This window comes from Colletotrichum costaricense, assembly GCF_030867565.1.
Source record: "Colletotrichum costaricense strain IMI 309622 chromosome Unknown Scaffold_3.1, whole genome shotgun sequence".
In the NCBI taxonomy this organism is placed as follows: domain Eukaryota; kingdom Fungi; phylum Ascomycota; class Sordariomycetes; order Glomerellales; family Glomerellaceae; genus Colletotrichum; species Colletotrichum costaricense.
The window spans coordinates 3,220,418-3,240,452 of NW_026848232.1; the positions used below are offsets into that span (position 1 = coordinate 3,220,418).

General features: G+C 51.0%; 10 protein-coding genes across 10 annotated transcripts; 4 read left to right on the forward strand and 6 right to left on the reverse strand.

Moving 5' to 3' along the window:
* Positions 1-512: 512 nt before the first annotated feature.
* CCOS01_03917 (uncharacterized protein) lies at positions 513-2,133 on the forward strand (the record flags this gene model as incomplete). Its single annotated transcript, XM_060452100.1, has 6 exons — positions 513-701; positions 765-892; positions 946-1,045; positions 1,100-1,241; positions 1,305-1,513; positions 1,570-2,133. 6 exons carry the CDS (start codon positions 513-515, stop codon positions 2,131-2,133), a joined length of 1,332 nt encoding a protein of 443 aa, XP_060318365.1.
* A 595-nt stretch (positions 2,134-2,728) lies between these two features.
* CCOS01_03918 (kinesin motor domain-containing protein) lies at positions 2,729-4,744 on the forward strand (the record flags this gene model as incomplete). The annotated part of the gene is made up of 4 exons (XM_060452101.1): positions 2,729-3,004; positions 3,069-3,333; positions 3,386-4,053; positions 4,103-4,744. The coding sequence occupies 4 exons, from the start codon at positions 2,729-2,731 to the stop codon at positions 4,742-4,744; spliced, it is 1,851 nt and encodes a 616-aa protein (XP_060318366.1).
* Positions 4,745-4,811: 67 nt separating this feature from the next.
* On the reverse strand, positions 4,812-6,690 carry CCOS01_03919 (carboxylesterase; the record flags this gene model as incomplete). Its single annotated transcript, XM_060452102.1, has 4 exons — positions 4,812-4,990; positions 5,052-6,187; positions 6,252-6,358; positions 6,421-6,690. 4 exons carry the CDS (start codon positions 6,688-6,690, stop codon positions 4,812-4,814), a joined length of 1,692 nt encoding a protein of 563 aa, XP_060318367.1.
* A 19-nt stretch (positions 6,691-6,709) lies between these two features.
* Positions 6,710-6,943, reverse strand: CCOS01_03920 (uncharacterized protein; the record flags this gene model as incomplete). The annotated part of the gene is made up of 2 exons (XM_060452103.1): positions 6,710-6,767; positions 6,834-6,943. The coding sequence occupies 2 exons, from the start codon at positions 6,941-6,943 to the stop codon at positions 6,710-6,712; spliced, it is 168 nt and encodes a 55-aa protein (XP_060318368.1).
* Positions 6,944-7,529: 586 nt separating this feature from the next.
* Positions 7,530-8,789, reverse strand: CCOS01_03921 (phosphoadenosine phosphosulfate reductase; the record flags this gene model as incomplete). Its single annotated transcript, XM_060452104.1, has 6 exons — positions 7,530-7,667; positions 7,719-7,763; positions 7,852-7,865; positions 7,923-8,309; positions 8,451-8,491; positions 8,563-8,789. The coding sequence occupies 6 exons, from the start codon at positions 8,787-8,789 to the stop codon at positions 7,530-7,532; spliced, it is 852 nt and encodes a 283-aa protein (XP_060318369.1).
* Positions 8,790-9,449: 660 nt separating this feature from the next.
* On the reverse strand, positions 9,450-10,950 carry CCOS01_03922 (uncharacterized protein; the record flags this gene model as incomplete). Its single annotated transcript, XM_060452105.1, has 5 exons — positions 9,450-10,029; positions 10,088-10,455; positions 10,521-10,588; positions 10,648-10,684; positions 10,759-10,950. The coding sequence occupies 5 exons, from the start codon at positions 10,948-10,950 to the stop codon at positions 9,450-9,452; spliced, it is 1,245 nt and encodes a 414-aa protein (XP_060318370.1).
* Positions 10,951-12,491: 1,541 nt separating this feature from the next.
* On the reverse strand, positions 12,492-13,538 carry CCOS01_03923 (glycoside hydrolase family 43; the record flags this gene model as incomplete). The annotated part of the gene is made up of 2 exons (XM_060452106.1): positions 12,492-13,204; positions 13,256-13,538. The coding sequence occupies 2 exons, from the start codon at positions 13,536-13,538 to the stop codon at positions 12,492-12,494; spliced, it is 996 nt and encodes a 331-aa protein (XP_060318371.1).
* A 1,614-nt stretch (positions 13,539-15,152) lies between these two features.
* On the forward strand, positions 15,153-16,229 carry CCOS01_03924 (uncharacterized protein; the record flags this gene model as incomplete). The annotated part of the gene is made up of 3 exons (XM_060452107.1): positions 15,153-15,442; positions 15,509-15,690; positions 15,757-16,229. 3 exons carry the CDS (start codon positions 15,153-15,155, stop codon positions 16,227-16,229), a joined length of 945 nt encoding a protein of 314 aa, XP_060318372.1.
* Positions 16,230-16,485: 256 nt separating this feature from the next.
* CCOS01_03925 (uncharacterized protein) lies at positions 16,486-17,069 on the reverse strand (the record flags this gene model as incomplete). Its single annotated transcript, XM_060452108.1, has 2 exons — positions 16,486-16,537; positions 16,600-17,069. The coding sequence occupies 2 exons, from the start codon at positions 17,067-17,069 to the stop codon at positions 16,486-16,488; spliced, it is 522 nt and encodes a 173-aa protein (XP_060318373.1).
* A 1,645-nt stretch (positions 17,070-18,714) lies between these two features.
* On the forward strand, positions 18,715-19,866 carry CCOS01_03926 (uncharacterized protein; the record flags this gene model as incomplete). Its single annotated transcript, XM_060452109.1, has 1 exon — positions 18,715-19,866. One exon carries the CDS (start codon positions 18,715-18,717, stop codon positions 19,864-19,866), a length of 1,152 nt encoding a protein of 383 aa, XP_060318374.1.
* Between the last annotated feature and the right edge of the window lie 169 nt (positions 19,867-20,035).

Here is a 20,035-nt window from a genome sequence, read left to right on the forward strand (position 1 = left end):
TGTTTGCTGAGCACCAATTCCCACCAAGTCAAATTGAATCTGTTGACTGCAGGCACATTTTCATGTTTGTATCGTTTGGACAATCAAGAACCTGCCACCGCGTTTCCCTCGCTCACCAAGCACGTGGGCCTTGAAAACGCTTCGGACTCGCGATTTCATCCGCTGCCCTATCCGGCACATGTGATCAACGTTGACGGAACCTCAAACATTCTCCTGGTGGCACAGCTGGAGAGTATCAGCGAGGATGGAGCTCAACCACTACCATGGGTGTGGATCGGCGCCGGTCTTTCGGGCTTGGCAAGTGTCGATCGAATCGATTAAGGGCTCCGTCCAGAATGGGGGTTCTGGCGAAAGACTATACAAAGTAGGTACCCCGGGAACCTGCATGTCTTTCCGGGCCCCTCCTGAATTTTCTGGCCGGTTCCTCTCGTTTACTTTGTTGTTTGCATCTCATCTCTTTCGCGTCTTTTCTTTTTACAGCACCCGACTCCGGTATGTCGTCACCAGCCGCCATGGACCCCGCCGCGGCGGAAGCGGCTGCTGCTGCTGCTGCTCAAGCAGCTATGCAATCATTCACAATAGAGGCGTGGACCCTCTTGATAGTCGGCATTCTTTTTACCATGTTAAGGACCTACGCTAGGGTCAGGTCTGTAGGCTTCAAAGGTCTTCAAGCGGATGACTATCTTGTTTGGATCGGTGCGGTCAGTCCTTCAGGCTTTGCCCGCATACGGACCTTGAAAGTTGACATCTTTTGGTGCTTACAGATATTCTATGTCATTGAGACTGCGCTGGCGCATTCTGTCGGGGCTGTCGCGAAGGGTATGGCGAATAATGCCATGACGGATGAGCAACGAGCAGCTCTATCCCCAGACAGCGAGGAGCATCAACTGAGGTAAGAATATCGCATTCTTGATAAGTCGTCTTACTTATCTAGATTTACTCCAGGGTGGTCGGCTCCATTATTCAGCTATGTGGATGGTCAAGCTACTCGGTCTTATTGTGGTCGCTCAAGGCATCACTGCTGGTGTTCTATTTACGGCTGACTGTAAGTGTGCAACTCGGATCATCCGTTCAACTCCGCCGGTATTGACTATTCAAGGCCGGCCTGGGTCGTGGCTACCGGCTTCGCATCTACTTTGGTTTCGGGTTTCTAGTCATCAGTTGGATCGTCGTCATCATGAATCTCCTCCTCGCTTGTCGCCCCTTTCACAAGAACTGGCAGATAAATCCTGACCCTGGGAGTAAGATTTCTCTCGAGCCACACCTTGGTGCACGGAACCTATACTTACATAACCATATCACAGATGTTTGCCAACCGGCCATTTCCAACCAAGTTGTTTGGGTTTACTTGGCGTTCAATGTGTCTACGGATCTTTACCTCTTGTCTATCCCTTTGCCGATGCTGTGGCAAGCAAGGCTCAAACCTATCAAGAAATGGGGTTTGCTGTTTCTCTTTAGCGGTGGACTGTTTGTTGTTGTCTGCGCAACCCTGCGTTGTATCTTGATTGTCACAGTGAGTTTCCCTGTTTACTGTTCCACCTGAACTCTTACTTATCTTTTCCTACCCAGGACCCTCAGAACGGTGCACAGCTCGCCGGATCATGGGCTGTTCGTGAGACATTCGTCGCTGTCATCACCGCCAACCTGCCTATGGTGTTCTCAATCATCAAGTTATGGCTGGGGCCCGTCTTCGGCTCTCTTCTTACTTCTCTCCGATCATCCCAAAAACTTACCGATGCGACACCGAAAGAAATACGCACTTTCGGGGCCGGTAGCAACCAAAGCTGGCGAGGTCGCGGACCCCCTTCAGCATATCCAATCACTAATATCACCTTCAACGAGAGTGAAGAGCGCATGGTGAACGAGTACAAGATGCAGGACGTCAAGACCTGGGGTGATCCCCATGCCGATAGTACTAGCGGAACTACGAGATCAAACAGCGTCCGGAGAAGTCACAGCAATCGGCGGAAGAATACTGATATCCGAAAGGATGTAGAAGTTGCCATCACTACAGAGTACATGCCGCCGGCGAAAGACGCTGAGGGCAATATCAAGGCTCTGTCGCCAAGAACCTTCACCTTTGCCAGAGGGCCGAAGAGACAATCTGTGAATAATCCTGGCAATCAGATATGATGGATGGCGATCCAAAGGAATGATAATGTTGAAGCGGATATCGTAGCTAATTCCCTATGTAAAAATGTTATACTTTAATCACCCGAGTATGAGTTCATGGCAGTTTGTTGATTTAGGCATCTGTATTGGAAGTAGGGACCGGGCACTATTTGCTGTAAAGGTGCATGGCGTGCAGAATATGGAAGCCTTGACTAGGCATCTATCAATGCAGCATACCTGATCCGTACCCCCCTTACCTTATCTCAATACCCAAAGCTTCCGTACAAGTTTCCAAGATGAAAGATTTTGTTGTTTCACCGCAATATTTGCAAGTCGTCTGCCTGGTTGCTTGGGCGACAGAATCCAGGCACCGACTTTTGGAGGCCATAGTGCTCCTCACCCCTCGTTTCCCTCCTGGATTCAGCACACCAGCACAGAAGACCCACTGAGACGAGATGCGAACATTTTAACGACGAGTGAAGGAGACTGAACTTCACGAGATATAAGTCCCAGTCGAAAGTCTCAAATACAATGTGAAATATTCTTGAATCCAGAGAGTTCCATTGGGAATTCTTCTTATTTTACAGTACACGATTGACGCTGCACATTAATCGTCATGGATGAATATCACATCAAACATACGTCCTGGTACCAGGCCTCCGTTGAGGCCTTCAGCGCCAAAGTAGCCAAGAAAGACCTGGCCGCTGCACAGGATCCGAACACCACCTCGAACCCGGACATGATCGTGGCAGCTCGACTTCGGCCAATTTTGGAGGATGAAGTGTCCGCAGGCCTTATCCGTGGCGTCTTCTCGAGGCCCAACAACAACGGCGCTGTAGATATCCACCAAATCCGAAAGCACATCAAGCCCCTGGGACCTCCCACGCTTACGGTAAGCAACGACTTGCTCCCCACAGCTTCAGACATCGTGATCTCAATTGACCACGTTTCGACAGACAACTTCAGTACAGCTTGATAAAGCCTATGGCCCATATGATACATCTGAGCAGATTTACCGAGATCTGGTTGAGCCTTTGGTTCCTTGGGCATGGAGCGGCGGCGTCAGCACCGTGTTCGCTTATGGCCAGACTGGCTCTGGCAAAACCTTCACAGTCAGCGAGATTGAGCAGCTGGTCGCAAAGTCTCTCATGAGCGGCGGTTTGGAGGGAGAGCGGAAAGTGTATGCGTGCATCATTGAGCTGGCTGGCAACTCTTCTTTTGGTATGTCGAATTACATCTCCCTTTACTTATTTCGCCTAATATGATGCTCTAGACCTCCTGAACTCTCGGAAACCAATCTCCGTTTTGGAAGATTCTTTCGGTGTCACACAGCTTGCCGGTGCCCTGGAACACGAAATCACCGAAGCAGCCGCCCTGCTTGAGCTCATAGAAAAGGCAGCAACCTTCCGCCGCACGGCATCAACGTTCAAGAATGACGCATCATCTCGCTCTCACGCCATTTGTCGCATCCGTATCGAAAGTCCCATACCAACAGCCGAAGACGGACTGCTCTACCTCATCGACCTGGCAGGCTCAGAAGCCGCCCGGGACATTGCCAACCACACACCCGACCGCATGAAAGAGGCCCGGGAGATCAACACCAGCCTCTCGGTGCTGAAGGACTGTATCAGGGGCAGAGCAACCGTCGATGTGGCTTCTCTGACGGGCAAGACAAAGAGCCCGACGTATATACCATTCCGGCAGAGTTCCCTCACCAAGATTCTGAAGCACGTTTTTGATCCCGTGGGGAGACGTAGCTGCAAGACTGTCGTGCTTGCCTGTGTCAATCCCAGTCTTCCAGATGCTGGCGCTGGCAAAAACACCTTGAAATATGCCGAGATGTTGCGGGTGTTGCTACCCAAGGCCAAGGCTCAGTCCTATGACCCCGAGACGCCTGCGACTTGGGACAATGAACGGTTAAAGACCTGGATCGATGCCAACGTGAGTTCATTCTTGAGACCGACCACTAAGAAAAGCTGACCTGTTGCAGTCTGGAAACCCTGCCATTTCTGGCGAGCTCGTCGCACCCACCGAGACTGGTTCGCTGCTCCTCCGCCTCCCCGCGCCCGAATTCCTCGCCCGCTGTTTGAAGAGTCCAGGAGTCGATGAAGATCAAGCTCGCGCCTTTCACGCCAAATTTTGGCGTTTGCATATCGATTCGCAAAAGTCGGGCGGGAAGAAGACGGAAAGCAAGAGCGAAGCGGAGCCTGCCAAGGGGAAGGGCCGTAAGACAGCCATAAACCAGGAAATGCTGTCCTCTAGCGTAGACCCGGATGCCAAGGCAAATGACATCCCTTTCAAAGAGCGCATACGACCTGGAATGGTAGTGCGCTGGAGTCCACCTTCGACGTTTCCCATGGGCCTTCCTGGGCTGAACATGCTTGTCATTCTATGTCCTCAATTGGCTGTCGGACCAACTGTGAGGGATCTGACTGGTGACTTGGTCAACAGGTCAGGCTTTACTTCGACGAGGGGAACCAAGTATCTCTGCGCAATGGTCCTCCCTGGCTTCATGGCCGAATCATATGAGCTGAGCATGTGGCGTCAGGTAGTGGTAGATGTGGAACAGATGGAAGCAGAGGTTCTTCTAGAGTATGATTCGGGAACCAGATATTATCACATTACCTTGTGATTAAATCAATCACATGTTTTTGGATCTTCCAGCTAATGATGGCCAATTACCACTACCGCTCTCTTTTCTAGTAATACATTTGACTCTGCATGACACTTGCCAAATACGTTGTCTGCCGCAGACGATAATCATCCACTTCGATGAATGACATAGACCATGGATCGCTATTAGCGTTGAAAACGAAATTGAAGCCGGTCTTGTTCGACTTCTCGGCAGTCCACGCCGGCCACATAGGGGTATCGGGGACTGAAATGAATCGCGTTAGCAGATGATCAGGGTTTGCAAGTGAGGAAGAAGCCTAGTATACCTCCATGATTATTCGGGTTGAGATCCGATACGAAAGACGCCCATGTCCTACCCATGAGCTTTGATGCCGTCGCAAACTGTAACTCGCCAAGGGTTTCTTCGTCAAGAGCGTCGAATATGAAAGAGATATCCATGGAATGGTGAGATCCCAGGCGAGGAGTGGTGCTTGGAGGCAACAGGTTGACGCGAGCTGAATAGGCTTCCGCGCCAGCAGCGGCCCAGGCCTTCAGCGTCATACGCCTGGAAGTAGTCTCAACGACATCAGTATGGAACTCGACTCCGCGTTTCCACTGAGATCCGTATAGCTGATTGTCTTCAGCAGTCGGACTGTACCCGGCCGGAAGCCCGGTACCGTTGGCATTAGGATACAGTCGCTCAATAGCAGAGACAGTTGAGCCATCTGGACCCCCTGCTGCGACCAGAGCCCTAAAGTCGTCATCCGTGTCCAACTTTCCACCAAACATAAAGACGGTTGCCTCGTCGGTGGTGGTGGAGTACATGATTGGCACATGGACGAAATGGCCCTTTTCGAGAGACGCAATCGGCCCGTCTTGGAGGAAATCGCCATCGACCTGAGTCAGCCAAGGACCAAGACCTGTGCCCGAGAACACCGGCGTGGCGCTCACGTTCAGGGCGGCGGAAATGACCCCCACGGGCAAGTTGCGAAGACATTCGAGCGGACTGGCTGCTTCGGAGCAAGAAGTCGTTTCTGTCAGGTTCCGGTAGAGATTTCGGGTGTAGGCAGCTGGGTCCTTCACGTTATAGGGCCACTTCTCGGCCATGCCGCCGCTCTGCATGATCGCGCCTTGGAACAGGCCGTCATCTCTGCCTCCGTAGGCAATGAGTTGTTTGCCGACAGACAAGCCTCCGGCGCTCTGACCAAAAATTGTAACACGGCGCGGGTCGCCGCCGAAGAAGGCAATGTTTTCTTGGATCCAGTGGAGGGCCAGGCGCTGGTCCCGCAGACCGTTGTTGGCGCTGCCGTTGGCTTTCACCTCGTCAGACCCCCAGAAGAACCCAAACGCCGAAAGTCTGTAATTGATGGAAACGGCTATGAGAGGCTTCTGTGCTGCAGAGGCCTGGTCCACAAAGTTTGTGAGGTTGTTGTCTCTGGACGAACCTGCGTATAGGCCGCCGCTACGGTGGCAAATTAGTTCATCATTGTTCAGACAAGATTGTTGTGGGATATTATTTAACTCACCCATGAATCCACACAGCGACAGGAAGGAGTCCGGTACTGTCGAGGCTGCTCGGGCGGATGACGTTGAGTGACAGACAGTCTTCAGACATTGGGTGGCTAGGAGGAGCCTAGAGGTTTGGTTAGTACCAATGACTCAAGCCGAGAGATTGACAGACAGGTCTGCGCTCACGGTGTATTGCATGCAAATGTCTCCATACTCTGTCGCAGGGCGAGTGCCATTCCACGTTGAGTCGATGCTTTGAGGTGCCTTGAAGCGGAGGTTGCCAGTAGGAGGTTGTGCATATGGAACGCCAAGGAAAACATCCTGCTGATAGCGGGGAAGAGACAAGCCCTCATAGGAGCCGTTCAACACATTCACCGTTGGTCCTGCAGAAACATCATGAGCGAGCAGAAGGATAATCGACAGAGCCGCCGGAAAGCCACCTCCAGAGTGCATCATGATGAAGGCTAAGCGCCGGTCATGAGACTAACAGCGGAGCATACACTGCAAGCCCAGTCAAAGCGTGCTTCCAAGTCCTGTAGGTTGACACTAGTGCCCGCACCCTCTCAAAAGCATCTCGCCTTGGCTCACTGACGTCTTATAGCAGACAGCGTCCGTATTGATGTGACTCGAGCCATTTACCCGATATTCTGATGACGAGGGCCAGGCTTCCGATGATAAGGCACCAGTAATATGTCGATAAGGTCCACATTGCCGCGCGGGGCTTGGTGACATTGCGGGGACCGGTGACAGACAGCCGATCAAGGATGGGAATGGAGAAATCGGCACTTTTCTTGGGCATGGTAGTTGATAGCTAATCAGATGATAACATATTGGTAATTCCTGGGATCTAGAAAGCCACATATCGACTGCCTCTTGAGCGGATACAACCAGCGATGTGAACGTTGTGGCGGATCCTCGATTCCGACGTCGTCATAGCACCAAGCGAAGATGAGGGAAATGAAAGCCTTCGAGGGCCAAATTCGTATTCCCTCGTCAGATCTCATGTCGCAAAGATCTCTCGTGGGACAGACCGTAGATGGTCCAAAACTGAATGCATCAGAACCTGTCTCCGTCAGCTTTTGGCTTCTAGCCTCCACCGACACCACAAGGTAGCTGTGATTCGTGCGAACATCGCAGCGAGCTGAAGATGAATCAATGTAGATTGGTGGCGATGCGGCAAGTCTATGCGCTCTCTATACAAAAGGCTCCTCCATGATGATTATGCGCTACTCTGGATTTCAATCCAACTCTCTTGAATACGGTAAATCAATATCGACAAGTCGTTGGGTTTCCCTTCATCTATCGCGACCTAATCTCTCTTCATCGTCTTCCGTAAGCTCGTACGCAGGTCGGAAGCCCGCACCGTTCTGTCCTTCAGTCTTCAGCTGAGGGTTGGGATGGGTATCTTGCGTTCCGCCTAAACTCGTGTAGCCCTTGAAGATGTCAGTCACCCAATGTTGGGTTCTCTGAACCAATCATCTTACCTGATCATATAGAGGACAGTATGGTATTTCTAAATGTCGGATGAACTAGAGTTCGGTCAGTATCCTTATAACAGTAACAAATAAGGCCCATAACGCCACTGTAGCAAAGGCCCGGCATAATGTGTCAACTCACTGCCCAAATTTCGGCTGCGTAGAAGTGTCAGCAAGCAATTACACAACAACATGACAGGGGTGGTTACGAACCATAATGCCAGTCGATCACAGGATGCACCCGCATAAAGGCAGGCCACCCGGAGTCCGTGGGGTCAAAATCTGTCAACTTCTCGCCGTGGGGGTCTGTCCTCCTCGTCCCTACGAAAATGGCTTTTACGGTTGGTCTGTCTGCTAGGTATGCCTCGAGTCCATCTTTCATTGACATGGCATATCGTTTTACGTCTAAATGGTATTCGGCGCTGGTGGTTTCGACAAAATCGTCAACTTCGGCGAATGGGTGCTTCGATACGATGTACACTGCCTGAAATTCAGGAGGGAAGGAAGTCGTGCCGTTCGACCCGTTCGTTTGGGAGGCTTTCGGGAGAGAAGGGTATCGACGTGCTAGGGCGGCGAGGAGTATGATCAGGAGTACGAGGCCTGTCAAAGTGGTATGTCAGCATCATACGCCAGGCTAGGACAAATGACGGTATGCGACAGTAAATGCGGTGCCATGTCTCGATCCGAACGATTCGCAACGTCGCAGGGAACATGTCGAGAATGCAAGATGTGAGCACGTACAGTCTTTTCCTCCATTGTAGGAGATTGAAATCTGGTCCAGGCTGCCTCGGCGCATTAGCAACCCATGCGGACACAAGATAAGAGCTGACATGGCGTGTCACGCATCACGCACCTGTATCTTGCCAACGCCTCGTCAACGACCCCCATTGACGCGCGCAGCTGCTTTTGAACATTGCGCAGAACATCCGTCTTCTGGTCATCCGCTAAGAAAGCGTCGACCTTATCCTTCAGCTCTTGGCACACTTCCTGGAAACTCCGCGGGGACGACTCGGATGAGTGGGGTTTGGCGGGGTAACCGTTGGCAGCCGCGGCAGTGTGCTCGCCGTTCCCGTTTGACATTGTGCGGATGGCTTCGAGACTGCTTAGATCGGCGATTGTGGAATACCAGGGAGATGAAGAGTGTCGTCAAGAGCCAATGTGGCAGAGGGACAGGCGTACGGGCGGGAGGAGTGGAATAGGGCGGAAAGTTATCGACTTCGGTGTCCTGTCGGAGACGGCGATGGCGGGGACGTGCGGGCGGGCGACACTTGCCATTTTGCCGGCTTATCTAAGACCTCCAATGCCTCGGACTGCCCACCGCCTTCTATCGGAGGTTTAGCGCAGCACGTGCAGATCAACTTATCAGGTCTAGCGGCCCGCCCGGAACCGAGACCCCGAAAAACGCAGGTGCGCCGAGGCCACATGTTCCTGACTCGGTAGCTTTCTTCAGGGTCCACTTGGCCCACCGTGTCCACCTCGGACTTGCCCTTCTCATTCTGGAAACAATACCTATGGAAGGAACCCTGATGCCTGCCACCTATCACCATTCCTTCTTCTTCCGTTGTAACCTGTGTCCCTCAATTTGATGTTATTCACAAGTTGCTACTGCATCACTTTTCAAAGACTTGTTGCTCTGGCTCTGTTCTGCTACCCTGGTATTACTGCTTTGATCTAATGATCCCCAACGCCTTGCTAAACAAACCGGCCCCCCTATTTTCTCCATCATTAGCGCCACTCTCCTCACTGCTCGTTGGATGATCCTGATAACGGCCGGGACCGAGGAAGAAGCCTTGCAGGGCTGGTATAAGACCTCGGAGGCGGGCTCAATGGTGTGACGAGCTCTTCATCTAGCGGCCCAAACACGTCAGATCCATCATCCGACTCTCCAGCCGGCATCGCTGGAGTGATGTCTGTCACAATAGTCAACCCATGAATGTTCCCCTTCTGGTTGTAGGGCGCTTCTGGTGGCATTTCCGGCTCCATGTTCGCCTCAAAGCCCATCTCCATGTCAACATCAAGATCCATCGCCGTTGTATTTTGGATGCTTTGCTGACTGTGGCTCCCGAATGTTCCCCCATTGATCCGCTTGTGAGATAGTTTCGCCTCAGCGCTTGCTTCAGATCGTTGTCGGTTGTAATATTGCGAGCAAGTAGATCTCGGAGACCGAAGCAGAGGCCGAAGTGTCGGTATGCAAGCGCAAATCACGGCGCAGCAGAGCTCAACCTCGGACCAGATCAGGGATGGAATCACATCCCACGTTACATCAGCTGTGAATACATGAGTAAGAGTAGACATCCTGACAACAGAGATGGCTGTCGTGCTGAAATCAAAGAATCAGTAAGAGCAATGCTTCACCGGAACATTAATCACAAACTCACATGAATCCAACGCCAAATGTAACAATCAGCGCAGCCTTTTGAGCTCGTCTCAAATTCAAGTTGCTCAAAAGCGGAATCGGCATGAAGAATATGATCATGTCGGTCACCAAGTGAACTGCAGCTGTTGCCATCCACCACGCCCCCTGGTCGTAACGCTCAAACTCGAAAGTGTCGCCTCTCCAACCTGGTGCGCTGATAACGACGGATGACACCACTACGGCAATACCAAACACCGCAATAAAGCCTAGCATTGCGTCGCAAACAAGACAAAACGTGGGATGAGCAAATACTCGTCGATACAAAAGGAGTAAAGCTATCTTCACGAAAATGAAGGTAATGTGGTATGATAAAGTTGCAGCGATCGTTGCCTGTAGCAGGTGTTAGCATGGCAGATTCCTAAATTCATATTCACAATCTACAAGAACCAATTCACCCTGCGACCATTCTGCTGTACTTCAATGGGAACTGTCCAGACATGCATCCCAAGCCCAAATATGGTGCCTTTCCAATCGTTAGTCAAAGTCTTCTCCCTCGTGTTGCCATGGATTCAAGAAGCTCACATATCGAAAAGACAAGACCAGTGAGTACTGTCAAAGCCTAGTACAGCTTAATTAGCGTCTGGCTTTTCCAATGCTCTGGACTTCAGGCTCTGATAGGACGCAAGTGCTTACGTATGAGACGACGAGGAGAGTGTCGTCCAAACCCCATTTCTTCAACACCACGGCCCTCACATAGACACGTAGGGCGACAAAAATCAATGCAATTCCGAGAAACCCTGCAGTCATGCCAATGAGCAATGGAGCTCTTGTGGCGTCCGTGTATGGCGGGGTTGGATCCCCTCGTGTGAAGCTTTCATTGTGCATGGCGACTTCTTGTCAGTTCTCCCGTCCCTATCGATGGAGCTTCTGTAACGGACGGCCTTCGAATAGACGTGGTTTTCCAGAACTCTGAACTCGGATGGCTTTCGAGGCCGACATTGAACACGAAACACTGGATCAATTCGTCAAGTCGTTGCGGAAACTGGAAACTAAATGCCAGGGTGCCACGGGACACATGGCCCGGGATCTCGCACGTTAAAGACAATGGAATGTAGAGAGATTCATGGAACGCCAAAAGGTAGACACTAACAATGAAAGCTTGCCATGTCCGGCGATCCTGAACTACCGAGGAAACAACATCTGAAGTATCATCACCGCATGCGGTCACGCCACGATGTTCTTCAGCCGCCACAACGCAGACGGCTGGGATCCTTAAAACCCACAGGCCCAGAGCCGACTCATTGCGACCACAATTCGGGGCCAATGTGTGTGGATGAACAGTTAGCCATTGATGCCGTAGGCTTACATGGCGATTTCAGGCGACCTATTGGGGGCGGCTATAGACATCGAACGCCACACTTTTGCTCCCATTGAAGAATTTGGCTAATCTATGGCCTATTGTTTCGGGCTGGAAACGAGGGAGCACAAAGCCACCGGCGCACTTCCCCGAGCTCTTTCGGCGAGTGTTACAGGCATTAGTCGAGTGTTGTGAAGGATCTGCGCTTCCGGTAAACCGGATACGATTCACTACCAATCAGCCCGTGTGTCCTGCACGCACTCGCGGTACTATCCGCTGCAAGAAGACAACCTCCAGGCTGGAAAAGCCCGAGGCGGGGAGCCTTCAAGCCACATGTATTGATTCTTTCACGTGCAAATCTTCCACCGTGCCAAACCTTCCATGTTGCCGTGCAGACCTGTTGAATCATGAGTCTTAAAGCATTCGGAGCTCTCATGTTTGTGGTCTTTGCTGGTAACCTTTCGGGCTAGAACAGTTGGTTTTAACACAGTTTCGCAATTGATACAGGTGATGGGTCACAGCAAGAGCTGCAGGTCGCAAATGTACTTGTCGGCACCGTTTTGCCGAAACACGAACGTGATAGCTTGAATGTATTGAAGATTACTGAGCTGGAGCAATACTAGTAAGATGATCTACCTGTCTCGCCAGGCGTTTCTCTACGCCTCAAGTGAAGATGTTACTGAACTTCGATGGAGGCCGCAGCTTCAAAGGATCTGTCACAATAGCTCGGTCGCTCAAGGGACGCCACATCGACCGACGCGTCTTGACTTAATGACAAGCGGGTGCTAGATGTCTTTGGCAAGGCCTTTTCCAATTCCGGAACCTCACCAAGCGTATGAAAATAAGCTGATCATATCAGCCAATTACCCCAACGTTGTCTCCTTGATAGCCAACTTTGATAGTGTACGGAAGTGGCATTATCGGGACACTGATGATCCAGGGTTGCAATGAAGGGCACAGGTCCAGGAATATGAGGCTTCAATATCAGAGGATCGCTTTCATTTAGTTCATGATGTAGAATATGTACAGAAAAGATGCATGCTTGTGCATAGATATTTCATGGACTTTTTCAAGCAGGGAACCTCGAGTTCAGCGCGTTCCACTCAGTCTGAGTGAGGGGCGTAACCGATCCATGCTTCAGTCCAGAAGGGAAGCCAGAAGTGCTACCAGCCTGCCAATTAGGCGACTGAATATTGCTGGTCTGGAATGGCACATATTGAGTGTAGTCATCCAGCAGGAGGTGGTACAGCCCGGGGGTGGTGTTGTCGGCATACGAGGCAGGTCCCTCGCGAGGGCTCTCATTTCTGACGTAGCCAGGAATGCGATTCCAAGTGCCAAAGATGCCATTCGAAGTGACCTCTTGGTAGACTTGGTTGGTAGTCTCGTTCTTCAGGAAGCGGGCATAGGCGCCAGATGTGCCCAAGTACTGGAACTCCTGGTCGATGAGGGGAGTGTCCGCTAAGGCAAGATAGTCTCGGGCCGGGCTGAAGGTGACAAAGTCCTTTGTCGTGGTGTATCGGATTCGGTCGAGCGTTGCCGTGCCGGTGTGGGCCGTGTCGGTGGACCGGTAGTGTCGGGCGGACCAGAAGACGTACCAATGAGCCTTTGCATCGTCCCAAACGGCTGACGGGGCCCAGACCATGCCAGCGGTGTCGGCTTCCACGATTCTTAGCGTGGGAGCAGACCAGTCAACGAGGTTGGCGGACTTCCAGACAACGATGCCCCTGCTACCAGTTCTCGTGGCTTTGTCCCAGTTGAAGCCAGAAGCATTGATATCAAGATCTTATAAGACTTAGCTCAATTACTCTAGCATCTCGGTTGAAGTCAACTCACCAGTGGCAATTATGTACCATTCTGATCGCGAGGGGTTTGTTGTCAGGTAGACATCACGGACAGCCTTGGTACCCACGGTCGACATGAGGACTGCCTGACCCTTGTTGAGGAACTTGAAGCTAGACGCGCTGTTGCCATTCGACAAGTGAAATTGGACTTTCGGGTTGGCGTCGCTGAAGGTCGAGATCAGGTAGCCGGCGAAATTGGACGTTTGGCGGGCTACAGGGTTGCCAGCTACGACAGCAGCTGACGCGACGGCGGCGAGAATGGAAAAGACGCGCATCTTGAAGTTATTCTCAGATTCAGTTGAGTGGGTCCACAGAAGCAATGTCGTCGTTCACTCCACACGGCATCACAGGCATGTCCGAAACTGCCATCGTATATATACTCATGTCAGTGGCGATGAGGTGATCGAAATTGGCGTCAGGGCCTTGGCATCGAGTTTTCGAGTTCCGTCGCAAACGAGTTCTTCAGAATCAACAACAAAGCTTCATATCGACGTTGCTCTTCTATGGCGCGGCTAGTTGTCTAGCTCCGAGTCGGGGTAGCGTCTTACCGAGCTCTCTCACGATGCGGGGACACAAAACCCCACAGACGGTGCAATCACGTCCGTTCACGGGGTTAGCGCCTGGGGAAGACAGGCCTCTTTCGGTAGATACGGTCAGATACCCCATGGAGAGCCACATTGCTCTGCGGGGAGAACCATCTGGAGAAATCCACAAGTCGGTCGCGAACCTGTTATTGCCCCTTGTTCATGATGCCATCGCGTGGGTGTCCGGAAGCACCCGCAATGCTGGGATGATCACATGGCGCAAGGGCGCATTCTTGATTTAAGCGCCAATAGACTTCCAAGAAACCAGTCAAACTCACAGTCCCAATAGCGTGTTTAACCGTTGCTTGGTTGCTTGGAATCCACACACCCCTGGTAGGGACAGTTGCGAGCCGAGTTCGAAGCCGCCCAATCATGAGGTGCCGGGCAAGCGATTTTGGAAAGGAATGGAAATTGGGTTGATACGCGATGCTTCCATGCCATCCCGAGTCCACGTACCTGCGTTAGTTGCTGTTGTCAGTCCGGAAGGTTTTCGAACGAGCTACTTCGCTTTCTGTGAGTAATAGTAAAGACGTTGAAGGAAAGGCAATGGGGAACACCAACGCTTCCATTTACCTACGCTCAGTGGAAGAAGAAAGTGGACACTGAATATAACGGGCTTGACGCGAATAGAGGAGCCGGATTGAGTTCCAACAAGTTACTGGACAGAGACTAGTAATGAATGACTTTCTTATTGGAGCCGCATATTGAAGTCCCATAATCCTAACAGATACCTACGGACGGGGATGAACAACGACATTCGTATGTGGAGTAGACTTCGATAAGGTATTAGTCACGTCAGGTAAGGTAGATCATCAGCAGAGTCCCGAAAATTCACTAGCTTGGGCTGACTAGCCTTTGTGTCGTAAGCATAACTTGCACACTCCTGTCCTACTGCTGACGGTTGGTAGAAACGGCGCCGAATCAGATAGCTCCGATGGAGCACCGGCATCTCTGCTCAGCGGCTCAGAAAGGACCGTCTTGGCTCCAAAGCCCGAAGGCCGCAGCCCACTTTTAAGGCCGGACTCGAGGGTACTTCAGGCTTCACCCCGTGTCCGAAGGCCCCTTCTGCTGACACCGTAGGGTAAGACGAATGACGTAGTCTGATGCACTTTGTTCCTTGAGGATTATCGTTAGACTGAATTCTCCGCAATTGTCGTAAGCTTATGATGCTTATCACCACGTCCCCTGCGCTTCATTATGTTGTTCATTTATACCTCTTCAATTCCGTCAAACTCGCACAGATAACTTATCCTAACTTGTAGCTACACTGAAAACTAATCGACCCGGAACATATAAATCGACGAAATGCAGGAACCAAACGTTTGGCTTATCACGGGCACCACCTCGGGCATAGGGGCTGCCCTCGTGGAACAGTTCGCCGCAAGGGGCGACAAGGTCATTGCAACAGGTCGGAATGCGACGGCGAGGCTCGCAGACAAGAAGTCGGACAACGTCGTACCTTTCGACCTCGATGTAACCTCCCCGCTTGCAGATGTCAAAGCCCAGGTGCAACAAGCTGTCGAGGTCTTTGGGCACATCGACTTCGTTATTAGCAATGCCGGTTACTCTCTCCTGTCTTCAATCGAAGAAGCGGAGTAAGTACCTCCAAAACCTCATGTCATGTAGGAAACGAAGGGGCCCTACTAACGAACAGCTTGTAGCGAAGAATTTGTTCAGAAAATGTTCGACACCAACCTCTTTGGAGCAGTGAAGGTGGTTCAGGCAGCTCTTCCGCATTTTCGTGAAAGAAAATCAGGTACCTTTGGGTTTATCGGTGCTGGATTCGGCTGGGCATCTTTTCCATTCATGGCTCATTATGGCATGGCCAAAGGTGCACTCACAAGTAAGTGGCCCAAACCAGATGAGGGGGATCGAATGAAATAAGACGACGAGTCTAATCATTGAGCAGTGTTTGTGGAGAGTCTCCAGAGGGAGACTGCTCATCTCGGTATCAAAGCCGTTATCTTCGAGCCCGGTGGTGTCAATACTGCCATAAACGACAAGAATGAAGACAAGCCTCAGTCTGAGGGACCTCCTCCTGGTTTCCCCACTATTGCAGACTACCAAGGCCTGTATGGTGAAGCTATGGGAAAAATCGCGACAGAAGTCTTCCCAAACCTCCCATCATCGGTGGACAAGCTACCGCCAGTCATTTGGGATGTGATCAAAGGGCAGGGCTTAGCAGCCAACAAGGCGTTCCCAATCAGGGTGCCGATTGGAGTTGACTCCGTTGAGGTCATCAGGCAAAAATGTCAAGAGCAGCTCCGTCTTTGCGACGAATGGGAGAAAGCTGCGTTGAGCACCGCTAGAGACGGAGTGACTCAGATCCCGAACGAGTACATGATGAAGAAGCTCTCTATTCTGGATATGACAAATTCTTGAGGTATTAGACGAAGATATTACCAAGAACATGTGTAGACTTGCTCTCTAAATGTTGCTTTCAAGACTTCGACCAGTGCCGATCACGCCCTATCCACATAGTGTTGTTTTCCGCAATACAAAATTCCGTGGTTCCGGTGAAGTCCTGCAGTAATTATAGGCCTTCAGCCAGTCGACCAGACTGTATGAGGAGGTGTGTATGCTGCTCAACAGCGCCGAAGCATCAGGCTTACTAGAGGATCGGAGTGCTCAGGCACTTTTAGCGAATGCTTTCGGAGTGACGTAGAGTGCCGATATAGTAGGAAATCAAGCTGTCGAATGACTTGTGTTAGCGGAATTCGCGTTTTGGTTGGAGTTTCGTCGTGCAGCTCACCACATCAGAAATCCGCAGATAAGGCCGTAAGCCCGCAGGCTTGAATGGCGAATGATCGTCCTTAACCAGCTAATGCGAGGAGAACAAGCAACCCAATACGGGAGACGTGCATGTTTGGCTTGGTCAACGCTGCTGGGTAGCGAGATCTGCCGACCGTCGGAAGTGGGTGTTGTCTTGGATGAACCATGGGAAATATCCTCCTCAACCGGATTTTCCGTATCGCGCTTGTCGGAAGGGCTTGATGTGCCAGTGGGAAATCGTCCATCGGGAACAACTGTGATGTAGTACGAAGTCTTGTTTGTCACCGGTCGGATGTTGTTGATGATCGTTCCCTCGTTTATTTTGATCTTGACAGGCCCGTTGTACTGATTCTTGGCTGCGGAGCAAACATTGTTCGATGCGGTGTACGGATATGTAGACTCAGTTTGTCTTCCTGCAGCGTCGTAGTCCATCGTAGTTTTCGGTGGCATTGTCGGCGAATCGAACCACCCAGTTGTTCGCTTGACCAGTCAGTCGTCGTAATGACTCGGAGGTGGTGTGGTTAGCCTAGCTCAAGACACCCCAAGTTAGGAGAATTCACGGGAGACTAGGCAATCTTTCTGTTGTGGGAGGGCTGGGACCATGCCTGTGTGGCCATCGCTGCGGCAAAGTCGAAGCAAGGGCCGTCTGGTGCGAAGCGCCAAGTGGTGAGTGTCCAGGGGTCTGCCCAATGACAAAGAGTCTTGCATGCAGCAGGTAGGCAAAGCAATCTCGACGCGTCCGGTACCATTGTGAAAGAGGGAGGAGCAAACGCTTCTGTGTCGGGCACAAGGTACCCTGCATTCTGACCGCGGTAAGAAGATATCGAGCGGAAGCGAGACGCGAAACATCGTTACAGACTTATAATCTCGCGTTGGTGCAGGTATCACTTTTCACAGCGTGTTATCAATAACATTGCAAGACATAGTACTTAGCACAATGAACTCCAACCCGCTTGTTGTTTCTCAAGTATCTTGTATGGAAAGAATTGATGAGTATATGAGTCCCAAGACGATTTCACGTCTGATGCCCGAGATCAGCTTGATCGCAGCGCCTCGCAAACAGGGCTGCCAGCATACACGCATCGGGCACCATGCCCACCATCTTCTGTATAAGAGCAAGCCCAAGTCTCGCCCCCAATGTACAGCACACCAAACCCAAGCTTGGTCGATCCTTTCAAGATTTTTGCATAGGGACATTCATTCGGAGCCTCGAAGAGTGTGAGTTTCTATGTAAATTGGGGAGGTTCTCAACTTCCCGTTATCCGGAAGCAACGCGAGTGGATCTCTATATTAAGCCGAGTGCTTTTCGGTACCAAAACATCACATATTCAAGTACCTTACCTTAGGTCTCAAGAGAATAGTCAAACATCATGGATGTTAGTCTCCGTTAACTGTGGTGGCATCTTGACTCTGACGAGATAGAAAAGTTCAAGTCTCCAGATGACCAAAAACTGTCCACTAGTATTCAAGTACTCGCAATTCATGACAGTACAAGTCCACAGCTGAGCTAAAGCAGTGAGTACACCCATTCCATCTCCAAGATCTATGTTCTAATGGCGGTGAGAGGAAAGATTTGAATTTCCACACCACAAAAAAGCAGCAGCATGGCGACATTGCCTCTAGAGGCTGCTTTGAAACCAATGACATGGAATTCATCTTCTTGGTGAGGCTCTTCCAAAACCAATCGAACGAAGCCGTTCTATGGACTCAGCCCCCTTTTCCGGATAAACCCTGCCCGGTCTTGCATATCAGCCTTATTTCTTCCTACATCACAACGTGGAATGTATCTCTGTTCATCTTCAACATGTACAGAGTTCACCCATAGGCATGTCATGACTTCTTCACTACGCGGCCCCCAAGACAGAGACCGACTTGATCATCTCCTGCCACGTTATTGCAACCTTCATTCGGCGCATATGTCTGCCCGCATGTCTTCCGGCCACACCACTATGCTATCTTGAGATTCAAAGTGCAAGAATCTCTTGTGCGGACATATCTATTGGCCTGCCCTTCTCACCGCCTGGTGGTGATCAGTAGCCTTACCACAAAGCCTTGGAGTTGTCAGGCCTTGACTCACCTCCACGGTCTCTCAACCATGGCCGAAATCGTCGGAGTTGCGGCTGCTGCTAGCCAGCTTGCGGTATCTTGCTTTGCGATTCTCGAGCTCATGAAAAAGATAAAAGACGCGCCATCAGCCTTAAAAGATTATCAAACACATCTCCAAGAACTCTGTGATCTTTCCACCTCTATATCTCTCAATCCCCTTCTCCAGACCAAAGAGATTGGTTCACAGACTCTTTCGCTACAGGCGATTGTCAACCAATACGACATTGAGTCAATTTTAAGCAGAAGCCGTTTGTTACAATCCTTGGGATTTCTTCGCAAAGAGAGAGATCTGAAGAATACCTTGAATATTCTTGAAAGGCGCAAGTCCCACCTTTCTCTCATTATCCACAACATCGAGGCCAGCACACTTCACCAAATACAGTCAGACATACGTGTTATGGCAAACCGTCCCTTACGCAACAGGCAGGAGAGCCTTTTGCTTGGTCCTAAGCACGATGCTGCCGAATTCGAAAAACAAGCCGGTGGTTCATCATCCACAACGAGTGGTGATTCAGTCGCGCTTGTGAAGAGTTCGCATGGGCCTCAAGACTGGAAGCCTGCCTCTGCTCTTCATACCTACATGCACCCTCAAAGAATGACCAGCGAAGCCGAACAAAGCCACATCTCTGAGCAACATCAGGGCCATCCCCTTCCTACCGGCGACCGCCCTTCTTCTCAAGATTGGCCCCAACAGGAATTTCCCTTCGGAAGTGAAGTCCGAGGTCGTTCCATGTACTACAACTGCACGGCTGGTAAAGGCGTCAACCAAATAAACGGCGCGTACGTCGAGAATGACTCAAATCTGCTTGACCAGATGGCTATGCAGCGACCTGGACCTCACTTCAATTACACCCACTTTGGTAACGCAAATCCCACAGCTTCGTCTTACACGACTCAGCCCTCGAACTCTGCCGACAATGCACTCCTGTTCATCAATTGTACAAAGTCTGGGCCTGGCGAACAAATCAACAATATCCACGCCACTTACGACCGCGATTTGTGTGGGCTTCCGGTCTTGCATGCCTACTATTCCGGTTGCAACATGCTGTCGGGCCAAGGTCCTGTTCAGAATGGAACTGTGCAAAGGCAGATCAACGGCCCCAGCCTGAGGAGACTGAAAAAAGCCAATACCGAGGATTGAAAACTCTTGACTAATTGTGAGAGATTCAGAGATCCTGTGGTTCGACTGGGCTTTGTGCCATGGATTATGTTGAGATTTGTAACTTTCCTTAGCGTGTTACTTTTTTTGCTTTCTCGTGGTCTTTTCCGTGCAAAGCTCACTTTCTTTAACATGCCTCTTTCTAATCCTG